Source organism: Pleurodeles waltl, chromosome 4_1 (genome assembly GCF_031143425.1).
Source record: "Pleurodeles waltl isolate 20211129_DDA chromosome 4_1, aPleWal1.hap1.20221129, whole genome shotgun sequence".
NCBI lineage: Eukaryota > Metazoa > Chordata > Amphibia > Caudata > Salamandridae > Pleurodeles > Pleurodeles waltl.
This window is the reverse complement of record NC_090442.1, coordinates 369046345-369064524: the sequence shown is the minus strand read 5'-3', so window position 1 is coordinate 369064524 and position 18180 is coordinate 369046345. Positions and strand designations below refer to the sequence as shown.

Sequence of the window (18180 nt, the reverse complement as noted above, 5' to 3'; positions counted from 1 at the left end):
TCGAAATTATCAAATACAAAACTACCTGTTTTTTTTGGGGGGGGGAAACCCTCGTTATTTGTCGTGGGCTCTACAGCCATACAGGGAAACCTACAAAATCCACACATTTCTGAAAACTAGACACCCAAGGGAGTCCAGGGAGGTGTGACTTGCGTGGATCCCTCGGTGTTTTCTTACCCAGAATCCTCAGCAAACCTCAAATGTAGCTAAAAAAAATCAAATTTTTCCAACATTTCTGTGTGGGATCACCGCACCGGGACAAATTTCCTACCACCCAAAGTTCCCCTCAGTCTCCCGGTAAAAATGATACCTCACTTGTACAAGTGCTTGTGTCAGGGAAGAGCCAAAAACATGTCAAAATTGAGGGGGAACCAAAGTGGGTCCAAAAGGGCAGTTTGGGGAAAAAAAACATTTTTTAGGCTGAAGAGGGGCAGAATTTTTATCGGTATAGATGAGACAGTGCTTGGTGGTAGGAATGTTGTGGATTCCTGCATATTCTGGATGGTTCCATCACAAAAATATGGAAAAAATGTGTGATATCCAGCAAAGTTGGAGGTTTGCAGGGCATTGTGGGTAAGAAAATGGTGCGGGGTGCATGTGAAGCACACAACCCTGGACTCACCCAGATGTTTAGTTTTCAGATGTGTCTAGGGCTTGTGGGTTTTTCTACATGGAAGCGTCCCAAAGTCCAAAAAGTGCAGCCCTCACCATTCCAGGTGGGACGATTTTGTGTTAGCCAAGCTCTCATGGCCCAAATGTAAAACCAAAACCCAAAATAATCAAATGTCCTTTTGCTTGCCATGAGATAAGATGTTTTAGTGTGCAGGAGGAGAGGTGAAAGACTGTTACCCCCCTTCAGTTGGGGTGGGGTCATAACCATGCCCTTACTGGTTGGCAGCCACCACAACACTATTTTTTTATTTTTTATTCCCTGACTTCCCGGGGTGTGGATCGGGGGTAGTTGCCCCAGCTGCCCTCTGGTGGGCAGAACAACTTTAGCCCCATTTATTTGGGATGGGTGTATGGCCATACCCCCAACCTCTTATTTTGGAAAACAAAAATCTTCCCTGGTCTCTGGTGGGCTTTCTGCCCCCATTGGGGCCAGAAGGGCCTTCCAAAAATAGGCCAGCCTGCCCCAAGGGGAGCAGATATGGCCAACAGTAATGTGCCCCCATGGGGAGCAACCCTTTCCCAAGTGGCTGGCCTCTTAAACAAAACACACACACACACACACCAGTCCCTGGTGCCTAAGTGGTTTCTGCCTATCTGTCCCCAAAGCAGCAGAAATGGCCTAAAATAAATTTCCCCCCCAGGGGAGCGACCCTTGCCTAAGGGGTCGCACCCCACATATAAAAAATAAAACAAAACAAAAAATACCTGGTTCCCGGGGGGGGCAGAAATGGCCTAAAACAAATTTTCCCCCTACTAGGGGAACGACCCTTGTCTAAAAAAGGGGTTGCTCCCCTCACGTAAAACTGACAAAAAAAACCACCTCTTGTGTCTACTGGTTTCTGCCCCCTTGAGGGCAGATTGGCCTAATAAAAATAGGCTGATCTGCCCCCAAGGGGGTCAGAAACAGCTTAGAGTTCATTTTCCCCCCAGGGGAGCGACCGTGCCTAAGGGGTCGCTCCGCAAAATAATCAACAATTTCCCTGGTGTCTAGTTGCATTTTTGCTGTGCGATCGGGCAGCAGAAATGTTGAGAGAGACATGAAAGGAGAGTAAAGGCCTTTCTTCTCCTTTCATGCCTCTCTCGCCCCCTCCACGTGATCGGAGGAGAAATGCTTTTGCATTTCTCTTCCGATCCGCGCCTGGAAGCTGAGCTTCCAGCACGGAGGGGTATGCCTCTGATGAGGTCAGCTTGCAATCGCACACTGACTTCATCAGACGCCACGGGGAGTCAGGGAAATGGCAGGGGTGGAAGCAATTCCCCTTCCATCCCTGCCCAGGGGAAAGAGGTGCTCGGCCCTTGGCGGGAGCGCTAGCGCTCTCCCCGAGGTCCCATAGCAGGACGAGCTGGTCTCGTTCTCGCCACTGGGTAACCGTAGCCGAGGGCGAGACCAGCTCGTCCTGGGCACCCGAGGGGTTAATTAGTGGAGTAGGGACCACAACAAATATCTTGCTGCACTCTATCCAAACTGATGAAATGAAACTGAACCAAAAATCACTGCTTTGTTAACTTAGTCAGCATTTTACTGCATTCAACGCAACCTTTTCTGGACGAAATTCTTGCTTCAGGGCATGCCACTACCATTACTAAAAGCAGTACAACTTCTGTAGTCAGGTACATGGGTGAGAATAAAATTGGTGATGATTTCTCTCGTTTGAGGAATATCTACAGCCAAGCGGGTTTGAAACAAGGATGTGTTTGGGTCCTTTACCTATTTAACTTAGTTCTGGCTGACATGTCAAAGGCACTCAACGCAGTCAATGCACATCCATTAAAACTAGAATGTCTGTCAATATCAAACCTCTTATATGCGGATGATGTCATACTTATTAGCCAAACAAAAGTCGGCCTACAACACCCTATTGATGAACTCTCACAATTCATAACAAAGAACAGTATGGCAATTAATCACAAAAAAACAAGCTTATGGTGATAAAACACAGCAAGCAGAACAACTCTTATGGGTACCTGCATAACCAACAGCTGGAATATGCAAAGGAGTACAAATATCTAAGTGTCTTATGTGATGAAAGTGGAACCTTCCTTCCATATAAGTAGGAGTTACAACAAAAAAGTAGCACCTTAATGGTGGCTTTCAGACCTTTAAAAAAAATAATCCATTGTTGGCCTAAGCTTTGATCAATTGTTAAAGGTTGTCGCTTCCAAACTGATAACAAATTTAACATATGGCAGCGAAGCCCTACATGAGTTGGATGTGCCACTTTTGAAAGAAAATACAGAATGAGGGCCCCTGGGCAACTGAATGTAGCATCCCTACCAGGGGGAAAGACTATGGCCCTCATTACAACCCTGGCGGTTGGTGGAGAAGTGGCGATAATACCGCAAACAGGCTGGCAGTAAAAAAATTGGAATTACAAGCATGGCACCGCCATGCAAAACCGCCACTTCTCCACTCTGACTGCCAGGGTGTTAAAGACCGCTGGGCTGGAGACTTCAGTCTCCAAGCGGGCGGCCATCACTACACTGCCGTCGTATCACAACCCTGCATACCGCCATGAATTTGGTTGGGTTCTGTACCGCCACGCAATCCATGGCGGTAGGCACTATCCCCCCCTCCCCAGAGTCTTTCCTCCAAACCCATGACCCCCCTACATCCCCCCCAAAGGTGGTAGGATCCCCCTCTCCACCTCCCCCCCACATTGACAAACACACCCTCCCTACATGGACACACTCACACGACACCTCAACATACATGCACACAATCACACAGACATACATACACACAGACATTTTCCATACACACAACACCCCCGCATGCATACACGCACTCACACACCCCCTCTACACACTCACTCGCACACCCCCATGTGCGCACACAACGCCCCCCATCCCGCTCCCCTAACTGGCGATCACCTTACCTTGTCCGGTGACCCTCCGGGAGGTAACGGGATCCATGGGGGCTGCCCCGCCACCCGAACACCGCCACACCGAATCATGGGATGTGATTCGGTGGGCGGTGTTCTGATGACGTGGCGGTGGAGCAGCCTCCACTTCACCGCCGACCGCCAGTATGGCTGCTGGCGGCTCTCCGTCCGAAAAAGGGCGGAGGGCTGCCAGCAGTCATATTACGCTGTGCGGAAACCTACCTGCACTGGTGGTCTTCAGCACGGCGGTACCTCGGCGGTCTTGTCAAAAGACCGGCAAGGTCGAAATGAGGCCCAATATCTATACAAAAATAAAGGGCTGCCCCACTGTATTTTTCTACATTATCCTTATATTACATGCATTGTATACAATATATCTCTTTTATTGTAAACAAATATTTTATCTTCTTTTCATAAACATATAAATACTTTCTCTGTATTTACATAATTATAATACAAATTCTGTTTCAAAACCCAATAGATAAACTAATATAAGGATTATGTAGAAAAATAACAGCGGGCCAGCCCTTTAATTTTGTATAGATATGTGCCACTTTTGACAGTAATTTCAAAAACCTATAGGTGTCTCTTTAGCTTACAATGCCATGCCTTCCCCACTCAAATTCATCTGAAGTTTGGGCTGACCAAATAGTTAACTACAAGGATGGGGGCTTACCTTAAAGCTAGGCCGAAATTAAGATCATCACCTGATAACACACTAAGTAAAACCTTATGGCTAGAATCCAGAAACCAAAGAGCCCCTGCTTGTCTTTATCTTGAATCTGCCATTACCACACTGTGGGCACGACTGCTATGGTATTTTGACATCGCTCCTGCAGTTTAAAAAAAAAAAAGAGTAAATCTTGTAAGATAGAAGCAGTAATCATCTGAGGATAAGGCCATTTTAGCAATAAAATCCCGTAGCTGGATGATATTGAACAATTATAAAATCCTTAAAACAGAGATACTTAATCACAGGCTGGGATCCACATCCAAAGAGGAAATCTATGGAATTCCACTTTGGTCATCTACCTGTACTTTAGACTGGCTTCGGCTGAGGCCACAAGTTCCAGCCAAATATGTGGGAGAGCTGTCAAAGATTTTATTCAACTTTTATGTATTTGCCCCCACACTTCTAACTAAAAGTGCCTTTTAACACAGGGGCATCTGCTCATGTCAGCAAGCAGTTACATCCTGCTTTAAATCCCTGGACACACCTTTAAACTGTCAACTACCAATACCAAAAACTCAAGGTGACGGACGAACACTGTACCTCAAGACTAATTCTTAACTTTAAAGGAAACTGTATTTTACCTTGTGGTTTTTTAAAACGTTTTTTTCCCTTTTATGGATACTTGTAACAGAAAAGTGTTCCTTTTTTATAAATATTCAAATATTTCAATTAATAGTACATAAGAAATATTTCTTTCAAGTTGCTCTACTAAATGCACTCCTAGGATAGCGCATAGAAGAGGGTAGTACATGTTAGGCTTATGCCATTTTAACCATGCTAGAAATGTTAATTGTTTGCAACATGCATTTTACTGTTTTTATGATATCCTTTGTGATTATTTCAGATGTACTATGAAACAGGTTCACCCTGTTGTAATATATACTTTTAATTAAAAGTGTAAGTTCTTCCTACTACTGAGTGTGTGGGAAGCTGTGAAGAGCACTATAGGTTTACTGTACCACAATGTCTCTAATGCCTTGTATTAAGTGGAGCTAAAATAACCTGCCTTTCACATTCAGCGTTGGTGCACTGAACTAAGTTCGCCTAGGTTGCTTGTGGGTGGGAAAGCTAACCTTGTAGAGCTATGCCGGCGTTGTAGCCTATACAACCGAACTTTCAGGAATTTCATCCCATGATACTGTATCTGTCCTTAAATACAAGGGAACCTGCAATACTTGTAGCAAAGCCCATCTCTGATTTCCTTACTTCAAGCGTACATTTTTAGTCTCCTGTAATGAAGAAATGGCAGCTCAACTGTAATATCTTTTTACAGATGACATCTGATGTCACAATGGCTGCTGCCAGAGGTTGATATGAAAGGCGGGATACAGGGCATAATTCTGTATCTGTTTTTGTAGTTTAACACTGATAAGCAAAAAGGAGATATTACTGGCAACATGTTTACTCTTTGCATTCTTTCTGTAATTATAGGAAAGACACCACCTCTCTTCTACACATTTTGAACTACAGAATTTGTTTTTAATTAAATCTGGCAAACTGATTCTAATATCTTTTTGCAACAAATATCTCACTGCTTTTTTGGTGTGCTTATTTTGCACTAGATATTCTACTTTTATTCTTCAAGCTTCTGAACATTTAAGTCTGTCATACAAAAGTACCCCTTGCCGTACATTATCAGGATATTATCAACTTCGTGTTCAATGACATTATAAAGGAACTTGGCCCCGGCCTTGTTACTCTATGTGATCACGAAACTCTTCAGTGACATGCAATATCCTCATAATGTACAACCTGGAGTACTTTATTCCATATTTATTTCTACAGGAGAAACTCCTCCAGCTCTATTGTACACCCTCCAAAATACAAAACTAAGTGTGCCTGAAGTGGTGGCAGTTCAGCTGCCTGATGTAGAGTTACATATCTGCTACCTATCTGCCGAAGTTAGCCGGATATAAGAAAGGTGTGGATTTGGTGGCAGAGTTCATAATAAATGTAAATATAGTGTCCCTAACCTGACGAAAAAAACTATCCCATCAGATTAGAGAGTCTAGGTATGTGGCCACTAATCCCACTTTGGAGTTCCTTTTTGGTGTGCACTTTTAGTGATGGCAATTTTACCATGTAGCATGGCCAATGGAAGTTTTACCTAAAAAGTTGTGCCTTCCTTAGCGAATATGGCCACTTTATTCAAGAAGCCTTTCGTGCCTTGTCGGAGCGCAGAATGTGGTGGAATTTCCACTAATCCTTGGCTAAAGAGGGAAACTGCAGAAATCTCACTCTCAAACTCTAAATCGGGCCTGAAGCCTTTCTGCATTGTGGAAAGTATGCTGCACTTAGAGAGTGTATACAAATACGGCACATCTTTTGTATTTTATCCAAGTAGTTAAATGGCCCTGGTTAAATGTTAAGTTTTGAGACAGTAAGTTGCTACTGAAAGAAACTCACCTATTCCTAACTTGCATGAGCTCATCAAGGTGTCCTCAGTGACTCGGCTCTCTGGTAAGTTCATTCCACTTTATGCAAGTTGCAGATTTAACTAAAACTGGAGAGTTCCTTTTTATTGCTTACTTTTGGTAATATTTATTGTGGTGAGATGTTTCCTTTGTACCTTTACTGCAAGACCGACATGTTCTTATCGTTGGTAAATTAATGTTGTAACCATTTTGTCGTGCAATGTCTAAAATTAATTCTCAGCTAAATTAATTGCAAAAAAACACAGTATTTCTTTTGATATCTGTAATATCACACAGGTTTAATTTGGTTTTCAAAGAACCAAAATTAATTTTGGCGGTTGTGTTCTTCACTTGTGCAGAGAGCGCAATGTGCTTAAAAACCTCATCTAACTTTAATAAAAGTTGATATTCAAGAGGTGTATTCAGTCATTGCTCCTTAACATTTGCATTTTTATTCTTTCAGGTGTCGGCGCATACTAATAGCCCAACATTTTGATGAAGTGTGGGACTCTGCAAACTGCAACAAAATGTGTGATAACTGCTGCAGAGAGAAACGTGAGTTACTGAGTCACTTGTGTCACTGTATGCAAGTTTGCCAGTCAAACAAAAGTGCATACAGTGATATTAAAATTGTGAAGCGTAAAAAAAAAAAGAGCAGCCAAGTAAACCTGTCATGTCTATCAATTTACCAAGCAGTAAAGTTAAACTTTACCTAAATCTGACAACAGTGTGCATTTCCAGTTTCTATTGTAGCAGTGTACATCTTTTGACGTTATTGTATGACATTTTTTTTACCATTATGGAGCAGAAAGAAAATCATATATAACTGTATGCATTTTAAAAGTAATATTTTGATGACAAAAACAAATACAATTTGGCCCGTTCCTCCACAGGAGAAGAAGCTGTAGCATGACATTAAGCTTATACAAATATTGTTGGTTCCTTGTTTCTACTTGTAATTGCATCACCATCTGCACGACTCCCTGGTCCCCCTCAAACACAGCAATACAACAAGATCTAGACCCAATTCCATCTGGTATATGAAGGACCTCAGACTGATTGAACCATACTGCAAAGAACTGGAATGCAAATAGAGACTGAGCCAGTACAAGGCAGACAGGAGCACTTTCAAATTTGTCCTGATACGCTACCAGCAAATGATGTATATTGCCAAACGAGCTGCTCTGGTGGACCGCATTGATGTCCGCACCAACAGAAGCAAAGAAATATTTGCAATTGTGAAGGATTTTATCTCACCAGAGGTCTCCTCCAAATCATTCAGAGCCTCTGCAACAATCTCTCTCAATTATCCAGCAACAAAATCATGCCATTTGCTGCAATTTCAATCTGCAACCAGACCCCACAGACCTTGCCAAATGCATTCCAGTCTTATCCAAATAACCAATGCTAAACGTATAGCCTGTCATCATCCCAGGAAAAAAAACGCCAACATGATGTTCATGCACTCAAGGGCCCCATCAGACCCTTGCCCCCACCATGTCTACTAGAGAGGACTGCAACCCATCAAGGCCATGCGCACACATTTGGAATGCCGCTACCTCTTCCGCAACCTTCCCATACATGTAGAAATGTGTAACTGCCTTCTAGTTGCTGAAGAAACCCTCCGTGGACCCTTCAACACTCGCCGACTACAGACCAATTTCTTTGCTACCATTCTCGGCCGAGGTCTTAAAGAAAATCATCAACAGACAGTTAACTGAATACCTTAAGGACCACCAGATCCCCAATACCACTCAATCTGGTTTCAGAGCCAAACATAGCACCGAAACGTCCCTTATCACCACCAAGGATGACATTCACATAATTGGCCAGAGGAGACACAGTGGCTCTCATCCTACTGGCCCTTTCTCCAGCGATTGACAGTCTCCCACCCCATGCTCATTCAATGCCTACATGACATTGGAATCCAAGAACATGCATTTTGCTGGATATGTTCCTTCCTGACAGGAAGGACCCAGTCAGCCAGCCTGGTACCATACTCCTCGGACGCCAGTGACCTCATCTGCGGAGTTAAGCAAGGATCCTTCCAGAGCCTGACCATCTTCAACGCATTCATTATCCCTGTGTCCACAACATTGTCCTCTCCTACAGAGACACACAGCTAATTCTTCCCCTCATGGACAAGAAGCCCAGTACCCAGATAAAGTTCACTGCCTGCATAACTAAAATTGCCCACTGGATGAAGACCAAATGTCTGAAGCTGAACACCAACAAGATCAAAATTGCAATCTCTTGGAACAGCACTTAACTGTGGGACACCACCTGGTGGCTAACATAGCTAGGACCTACACCCACCCCAAATCCTCAGCCTGGGTGGATCAGCAAACCCGAAATCATTACCCAAGTCAACAATATCTCCGCCTCATGCTTCCATAACTTGAAGATGCTGAGGAAAATGTTCAAATGGCCCCACATCAGCACCCAGAAAACCATCACACACACCCTTGTCACAAGCGACTACTGGAACACCGCCTATGCTGGGGTCAACAAAAAACTCACCTGAGGGCTGCAGGCCATTCAGAACTTGACACCCAGAATCACTCTTAACCTCTTACATTACACTTACATCACACCACACCTGAAGGAGCACCACTGACTCCTCATATACAAACAAGCACAATTCAAACTCCTTACCCACACATACACCGGTCCAGCATACCTCAACAGTCACATCTGGGTTTACAAACTTTCCAAATGCCTTCACTCGTTCAAACTCCTTGCACACATCCCATGCATACAAAACACCAGATCTGGTGACTTTGCCTTCTTTTACGTGGCCCCTAAAGTATGGAAGGCCCGGCCCTACACAAAATAGCCTCCTCCTCACTAAATGAATTCTGCAAAAAGACTGGCTTTTTGTTAGTCCAACTAGACAATCGGTTTGGCAAGTCTGTTGAACTTGGCCCTCTCTCCAGGGACACCCCCAAACATTTCACCTTCTCCCTTCCTGATTTGCTGAATTCATTTTTGTTGCTCTGAGGACCCTGTGCACTTTACCACTGCTTCCCGGTGCTAGAGTTTGTGTGCTCACTCCCTAAAATATGGTCAAAATGTACTTACATCTGATTGGCCTATTTAACTTAATTGTAAGTCACTAGTAGTAGTAGACTATATACCCAGGGCTGATAAATGAAATACTACTAGTGGGCCTGTACCACTAGTTGTATCATTCACTTGAGTAGCCCCCTAAAACATGTCTCAGGCCTGCCATTGGAGCCTTTGGGCAGTTTTAAACTGCCAGCTTGGCTGCCAAAATAATCCCATTGCCAAGCCTAAATCTTCCTTTTTATTACATATGTCACCCCTAGAGAAAGCCCTAGACGGTCCATAGGGCAGAGTACCTTGTAATTTAAGAGTTGGACATGAACTTTTAAATTTTACATATCCTGGTATTGAAAAGCTCACATATCTGTCTTTTACTACTGTGAGGCCTACTCCTCCCATAGGATAACATTGGTAAGCCATCTGGTAGCGTGCTCTAGGTGCACAGCGTAATAGTATAGCCTTATATCTGAGAGCTAGACCACCCTCTATCAAGTCCCTTTTCAGTTCTGTTAGGGAGACCCTGCTGTGTTCCCCTGCCCACACCAGTGAAACGTTTAGACTATCTAGGGTCCAAAATAATTTTTTGTGTAACTGAAACAGGACATTTTGTATGAGGCAAAGACTGGGAAGGAAGACCATTTTTGACACTGGTGCCCTCCCCATAAGAGATGGGGGAGTGTATTCCAGAAGTCGATCGATCTACTAAGCCCCTGTAGTACCCTGTCAACAAGAAGACGCTGGTGCTCCATTGGTGGCCCTGGTGACCAGTTACACAAGTACTGGAAACTCCCTGGTTCCCATCAGATTCCCAGGTCTGGTAATTGGTCCCACGGAATTCGGGCCAGTCTCCCTAAAGAGAGCAGTATTGTTTTTCTAGGATTTATCAAGAAGCTCGACACAAGGCCAAAGGTCTCTAGAAGCTGCATTAGTATAGGTACTGCATCCATAGGGGAGTGGACATACACCAGTGTATTGTCAGCATATAATGAGAAAAAGAAAACCTGAGTAGTCTCACTCACTCGTATGCCCCATACTGCAAATTCTCTGTATAATAGGATAGCCATAAGTTCAAGTGCCAGGGCAAATAATGGCGAGAGAGGGGAACCCTGTCGGGTGCCCCGCTCAAATGACCAAGCCTCAGAAATTTCTCCTCGCACCTTCACATGGGTGATGGGCCTTGTGTATGATAAGCGTATCCACTCTTGGAAGACTGGGCCAAAGCCTATCTCCTGGAACACTCTCATCAGATCGCTCTAGCTAACTGTGTCAAATGCCTTCTCAATATCTAACAACACGAGGGCAAGGTCCTGTTCTGACCCCTCCATCTCCTGCAGAATGTGTGTTCAGCGTCGCAGATTAAAGGTCGTGCTGCATGAAGGCATAAAACCACATTGGTCCTTAAGAGTACTGACCACTCCCTGTAGCTGTACTGCCAGTACTTTGCAAAGGATTTTAACATAAGTATTAATCATAATGATCATCATTCATTGGGTTACCTTATTACATTACATAAGTAACAACCTTTTGGTACAAGTGTAGAAATGTCATTTTTGGTGTCTAGTTAATTGTAATTTTAAATCATCTTTAATGGTAAGGTCTGATTTAAAGTCACAATTTTAAAAATGGAAAGTTGGCATTTTCGGGTCCTATCCTTTTGGTGCCAGCAGCCTGTGTCTTGGATTACATGAGTAGCTGTAGTTGGCAGTTGGCCTATGTATTTTGCTCACAGACAGCCACACAATAGAGAGACTTTGGATGATGGCAGGATGGGCTAGCCAAGGCAGAATTGGGAGTGGGGTGGCAAAGCTTTACCCTGCACTACTTGCACTTCAAAGACATTGCCTCAGCTCACACATAGAGAACTTCAAACTCTGTCTGCCTGTGTGCCTGCCATTAGACTGGGATCAGGGCACGGAAGCAGTACATTCCGGACACTTCTGTAGGGGGAAACTCCAGGGGGGAACTCCAGAAGTTTCTTCTACTTCAAAAGGGCCACCGGGTATAAAACTAAAACTCTCAGACCCACTCTTCAGTTCAAGTGTGGTCCTGGAGAAGGGCTGTCAGAGGACTTACCTGCTGCATGTGGCCTGCTGTATACTTTAGATGACTGCCCTGCTGCACAAAGAGGAGTGTCCTGCTGCCTAAAGCCTGCTCTGTGCCCTTAAAGGACCCTCAGGTGACTGCCCTGATTCTGGTTCAACCCAAGTATTCCAGAGTGACTCGCAGGGCAAGTTGGCGGGCCTCCTCATCAGAGCCTTTAGGACAAATAAGGCTCTAACCATCTTGAACCTGCAGCTGGACCCAGCCTTAGTGAGTCCTGACCCTCCAAGTGGTGCCTTTCCAGTCTTGGACTCTTAGAAGCGGTGCTAAGATAGTGCCCAGATAGTCCAAATCTTAGGCCATCAAAAAAATTCTTCCAAAAACTGCTCTGAGAACCGAGCGGAGACTAGATCTACCGCCTTGGCGGCTTTCCTGACTTTGCAGTAGCTCCCACTACATTCTTCTCTGCAGCAGCAAATCCTGTTCAGCGGCTCCTCGCAGAAGGATTATCTGGCCTTGTGGAGCCTTAGTTAGCTACAACCTACAGCTTCGTCCCACTGGGGATCTTCGACTTCTGAAAAAGAGACTTAGGATCTTAATTAGACCTTGACGGTAATAGTCCCACCGTCGGTTCTCCTGCTGAAAACACATCCACCGACATAACGGTACACCTGCCATATTTAGTTTTTGGCGGTCCCATAGACTTCAACCCGAACGAGTCTCACCGACTCCGCCAAGCATTCCCATCCGCCGCGGCAGTGCCATAGAAATGTGTGGCTGACAGGGGGACTCCAGCCAAATCCCGCCAAGCAAAAAGTGGCGGTTCCACCTCCACTTCAGACTTGACGGATTGGAGGAAAAGTGGTGCAAACTCATCGTTTCTCCAGTTTCAACTTCCATTTCCAGCTGGTCACCACTGGACAGGACCCTCCATTGTTTCTGCCCCACAGCCACTGATAAAACGCAACACCCCTCATCGCTGGACGCGAAGGTAGGCTTCATGCATTAGCTGTATACTTGTATTTTTGCAGTAGCTACTGACTGCGCCTGAGCTCAGGACCACTGCAGACATATACATGTCACAGTATTTTTTTTAAATTACTGTGATATGCATGGGTCGGGGACACGTGTGGGTCAGGCACTGATGGGGATACACTGGTACGCAATACATATTGAACACATACACAGCTGTCAATATATTGCCAGTATTTACTGCCAAATGAATGCTGGCACTTTAATGACGGTACATTCTCACTTGTCAACAGTGCCAAGGTGTGTAGATTGAAAGGGGTCCTTTACCTGTCATGTTCTGCATTAAGTTGTGTGTATGCCTTAGTATATGTATTCATATGTGTGTGTGTGTGTGTGTGTGTGTGTGTGTGTATGTGTGTGTGCGCGTGATGTGATTGAGTGAGTGAGAGGGAGGGAGATGTAGTGTGTGTTAGGGTTTTGTCTGTCTGTTTGCCACTTGCATATGGCATGGACATTGTGTGTGTTGCTAGGTGCAACATTCAGGTGCATGTTGTTGTGTGGTGGCCATTGTCGTGATGTGTGAGGTTGTGTTGTGCATGTGTTTGTGTAGATATGTGTGTTGGTTGTTCTGGTTGTGTCATGTGGGTGCACTGTCACTAGTGGGTGTGTGTTGTGGCATGAATGTACATCAGTGTGTGTTTGTGACATGTACGTGTTATGGTGGAATGGCAATGGATATAGGTGTGTATATGTTGTTTTGTGTCATGCAGGGGGATGCAAATGTGAAGGGTAGTGTGTATGTGTGAGACTTCCCTGTATTTTGGTGCTCTGCCACTTTCTGATATCCATTGGGTTCAGAGATGTCCTCCCTCTGTCAGCAAACCGCCAGCAAGACACCGCCTGTACAACTGTAACATCTAAATACTGCCAGCGGGAACCCACCTGCCTGATGGCTAAGAAGAGCAATCAGCTCAGCCTCAGTACATCTAAATACGGCGGCAGACAGGACACCAGTAACTAAACAGTCTTTTCGGTCCTGCCTCTGGTGGGTTTCACATTAACGCCACCAAGATCTAAATCAGGCCCTAAGTCTGAAACCGGGACCTCATCCAGCGGCTACCTGACAACAATGCCTCCTCTTCGAGGCTGGTTGCCTTGCTCTGCTTTACCTTCTCAAACATTTCCCTAGAAAAATACTTGGAAGTCCTACCCAATTCACTTTCTATATCTGAACCACACTTCATCGCGGTCAGCCATAACTTTCGACTTTGCCTCCAGTCTTGCGCGACTAGATGTCCACAGTTGGCACTTTGTTTTTGTAGGCACCAGATTACACTTTAACCCCTTAGCTGCTGGGCCTTTCCCCCTCCAGTGCTGAGCTCTTTTTGGCTATTTGGAGTAGTTTGTGCCTAGGCCCCCATAACGTTTTGTCCACGAGAGCTATCCACGCCAAATGTGTATCCTTTTTTCCCCAACATCCTGGGGATTCTAAAGGTACCCAGAATTGTGGGTTCCCCTGGAGGAGACCGAGAAATTTGCCAAAACACAGCTAAAATGTGTTTTTCTGGGAGGAAAATGGGAAAAAAGTGCTGCAGAAGAAAGCATCTGTTTTTTTTCCTTGCAAATGGGATCAACAAAGAGTTTGCCGGAAAATCACCAGCTTTCAGGAACAGGCAGACTTGAATCAGAAAAACACATTTTTCAACACAGTTTTGGCATTTTACTGGGACATACTCCATTTCTTACTATTTTTTTGTGCTTTCAGCCTCCTTCCAGTTTGTGACAGAAATGGGTGTGAAACCAGTGGTGGATCCCGGACAGCTAAACATTTCTGAAAAGTAGACAACATTCTGAATTCAGCAAGGGATTGTTTGTGTACATCCTTCAAGGTTTTGCTATAGAAAGTGACAGCTGAAATAAAAATATTGAAATTGACTTGAAAAAAACAGCCATTTTAGTCTACGTTTTCTTCTCTAACTTTTTCTAACTGTAGCAGATTTTTTTAAAGCAATATACCATTACACCTGCTGGACCCTTCTGTTTTTGGGGATATATAGGCCTAGTATGTTCATCAAGAACCCAAAGTACCCAGAGCCAATAAATGAGCTTCAATTCGCAACAGATTTTCATTGTATACCGGGTATACAGCAATTATTTTGATAAAATAAAAAGAGTGAAGAATAGGTATCAAGGAAACCTATGTATTTCCGAAGTGGACACAAGATATGGAGTTTGGAAGAAGTGGTTATTTGCACATCTCTGAATTAAGGGGCACCCATAGTAGCATGTGAGTTACAGGGTATTTCTCGATATGACTTCTTTCTCACACATTGTCTTACATTTGGAAGGCACAAATGTAGAGGAAGACAATTGGCAATAACTCTTATTCTCATATTCTGTATTCCTCGAAGTCTCCAGATAAAAATGGTACCTCACTTAGTGCCCGCGAGAGGAAAATCCCCAAAACACAACATGGACACAACACATTTTTCCAATGCAAACACAGGTTTTTTGCAAAGTGCCTAGCTGTGGATTTTTGGCCTCTAGCCAAGACGGCACCTAGGGAAACCTGGCAAACCTGGGCATTTTTTTAAATTATACACCTAGGGGAATCCTGAATGAGGTGACTTGTGGGGCTCTCACCAGGTTCTGTTACCCAGAATCCTTTGCAAACCTCAATCTGTCCAAAAACACATTCTCCTCACATTTCAAAAATGAACAGTTCTGGAATCTGAGGGGAGGCACACACTTCCTTCCACCCAGCATTTCCCCAAGTGTCCTGATAAAAATGGTACCTCACTTGTGTGGGTAGGCCTAGTGCCTGCAACAGCAAATGCCCCAAAACACAACGTGGACACATCACATTTTCCCAATGAAAATGGATGCGTTTTTTTGCAAAGTGCCTAGCTGTGGATTTTGGCCTCTAGCTTAGCAGGCACTTAGGTAAACCTAGAAAACCTATGCATTTTTAAAACTAGACACCTAGGGGAATCCAGAATGGGTTGACTTGTGGGGCTCTAACCATGTTCTGTCACCCAGAATCCTTTGCATATCTCTCAATTTTTCTAAAAAACACATTTTCCTCACATTTCAGCAATGCGAAGTTCCAGCGAATTTAGGGGGAGCCACAAACTTCCTTCCACCCAGTATTCCCCCAAGTCTCCTGATAAAAATGGTACCTCACTTGTGTGGATAGGCCAAGTGCCTGCTACAGGGAAGGGGCCAAAACGTACTGTGGTAATAATGATAACTGAGGCAAGCGTACTAATTAGTCCAGGAATCTGGAACCATTTAGGGTAACCTACCAAACCCAGACATTTCCAAAAACAAATAGACACCCAGGGGAGGCCACAGAGATGTGGCTTGTGTGGATTCCCCTAAGTTTTTTTTTTTTTAAACCAATAATACCCTGCAAAAGTGAAACATTGAATAAAAACTATTTTTCCTTGCATTTCTGCGAAGAAAGCTACAGGAATATGCATGGATGCATAAACATCTTGCCACCTAGCGTACCCCAGCTTGTCCTGATAAAAAAAAGCTACTGCACTGGTGTGCCTGGGCGTAGTACCCGTCACAGGAATGAATCACACAAGGTTCAATGGTAGTCCTTGCATGAGGGCTAGTATTGACCCTGGAGTGATCCATTCCTGATGCGGGCACTAGGCACAGGCACACAAGTGGGGTTGTGTTTTTATCAGGACAAGAGGGGAAACACTGGGTGGTAGGAATTTTGTGGATCCCTGCAAATTCCTGTTGTTTATGTGATGGAAATGCAAGAAAAAATAGTGGTTTTAATCAATGCCTCCATGGACTGCCTGGGTGTCTAGTTTTCAAAAATATCAGGGATTGGTAGGTTTTCCCATATGGCCGCCGGGCCCAGGACCAAATACACAGGTGACCGTCTTACAGAACCAGGCTGTTTTGTGATTTAATTTTGATGTTTCCACAATACGTTTTGGCCCCTTCCCTGTCGCAGTCACTTTCCCACCAACACAAGTGAGGCAACATTTGTCTCTGGAGACCTAGGGGACCGCTTGGTGGTAGGACATTTGTGACTGCCTGCAGATTCCAGCACTTTCCCTCACGGAAATGCAAGGAAAATGTGTTTTTTAAGCAAAGTTTGTGATTTCAAGGTGATTCTGGGTGAAGGAAAACTGGAGAGGGCCATGCAAGTCCTGTATCCTTGGACTCCCCTGGTACTATTATGTTAAAGTTAATCCACTACTCACACTGGATGGTTTTAGCACCTCCAGAAATTATGGTTTTAAAGCACGAATACTTATCAAATTATCTGAATATTGAAACCAAGCTTTCTGAATGTGAGCCATAAAGCCACTTAATGGCCCCAGCCGGTTTATGGTCCATTCACACACAACACTTTCATACCACCGGCCACTGGCCCAATCTAACCAATCACTGCACTCACATCAATTTATTGCTGCCAGACAACGGTCTATCACATTCATACCCCAAAGGACGGAACACGTTTGACTACCTTTTACCACCTGTCAAGTAACCTCCTCCTTCTTCCTGAACATTACCAAAGGCATGTGCAAGGAACCTTAACTAATGGCTCCCATGACAGCCCACACGAGGCTCAGAACGATATGTTTTTCATGAGCCTTTCGTGCACTCACTGTGCTAAATCCAGCTCCTTCCAGTTTGTGGATGCGAGGTGGGGGTTTCTGAGTATGCCTTGTGAGGCTTATGTCTCAAACTGAGCTAGCATATCTACAGTTGAAACTAAGGAACTCAAGCTGGGGAATTTTCCTAAAGTTCCCTAAAGTGAACGTCATAGCCTATGAAGAAGGGTATTGTTTGGCATATAGGGTAGTATGCTACAACATAGCATATGTCCCAGCCACCATTATGTACAGTGCTGTCACTGTAATGCACTTGTCATACAGCAAATTGAACATCTATGTTCTGATGGAGGATGAACATGGCAAGCAGGTGAAACAGTGACCCAGATGTGTCATTGTCTTTCAGTGCCAGTGCGGCACTAGTGGGTTTGAATCCATAGGTGTAGATGATGTGCATCTGTACTACCTTTCCTATCTGCCTTCTACCTGTGCAATATCTCTGGGAAAACACACCTCCCATTAGCTTTTTTTACCTATTCATGTCTCTGTCCTCATCAGAGTCCTGACTAATCCTGAACTTATACTAACAATGTGGCATATGTTCTGTCCACTAGTATGTGCAGTCTGGGACTATAATGCACGTTAATCGAACAGAACACCTACCACGTTCTGACGGCGGATAAATGTGTCAAGCAGGCCATAAGGAAGTCCATTATTTCCTGAAATACATGAAATAAAATTCTGTGGCTGCTTGCCTAACTAAGCAGTGGCCCATTGACGTTCGGTTCGACACAGCCGCTGAATTTTTACCCAATGGC

The 18180-nt window shown here is 44.4% G+C and overlaps 1 protein-coding gene across 2 annotated transcripts in view; it reads left to right on the top strand.

Annotated features, from left to right (window-relative positions):
- RECQL (RecQ like helicase) overlaps positions 1-18180 on the top strand; it is a 162671-nt gene that overhangs the window by 112326 nt on the left and 32165 nt on the right. For both annotated transcript variants that reach the window (XM_069228534.1, XM_069228532.1), the window contains exon 12: positions 7165-7256. In XM_069228534.1, the coding sequence (XP_069084635.1) occupies positions 7165-7256 (92 nt within the window). The remainder of the gene's footprint in view (positions 1-7164; positions 7257-18180) is intronic.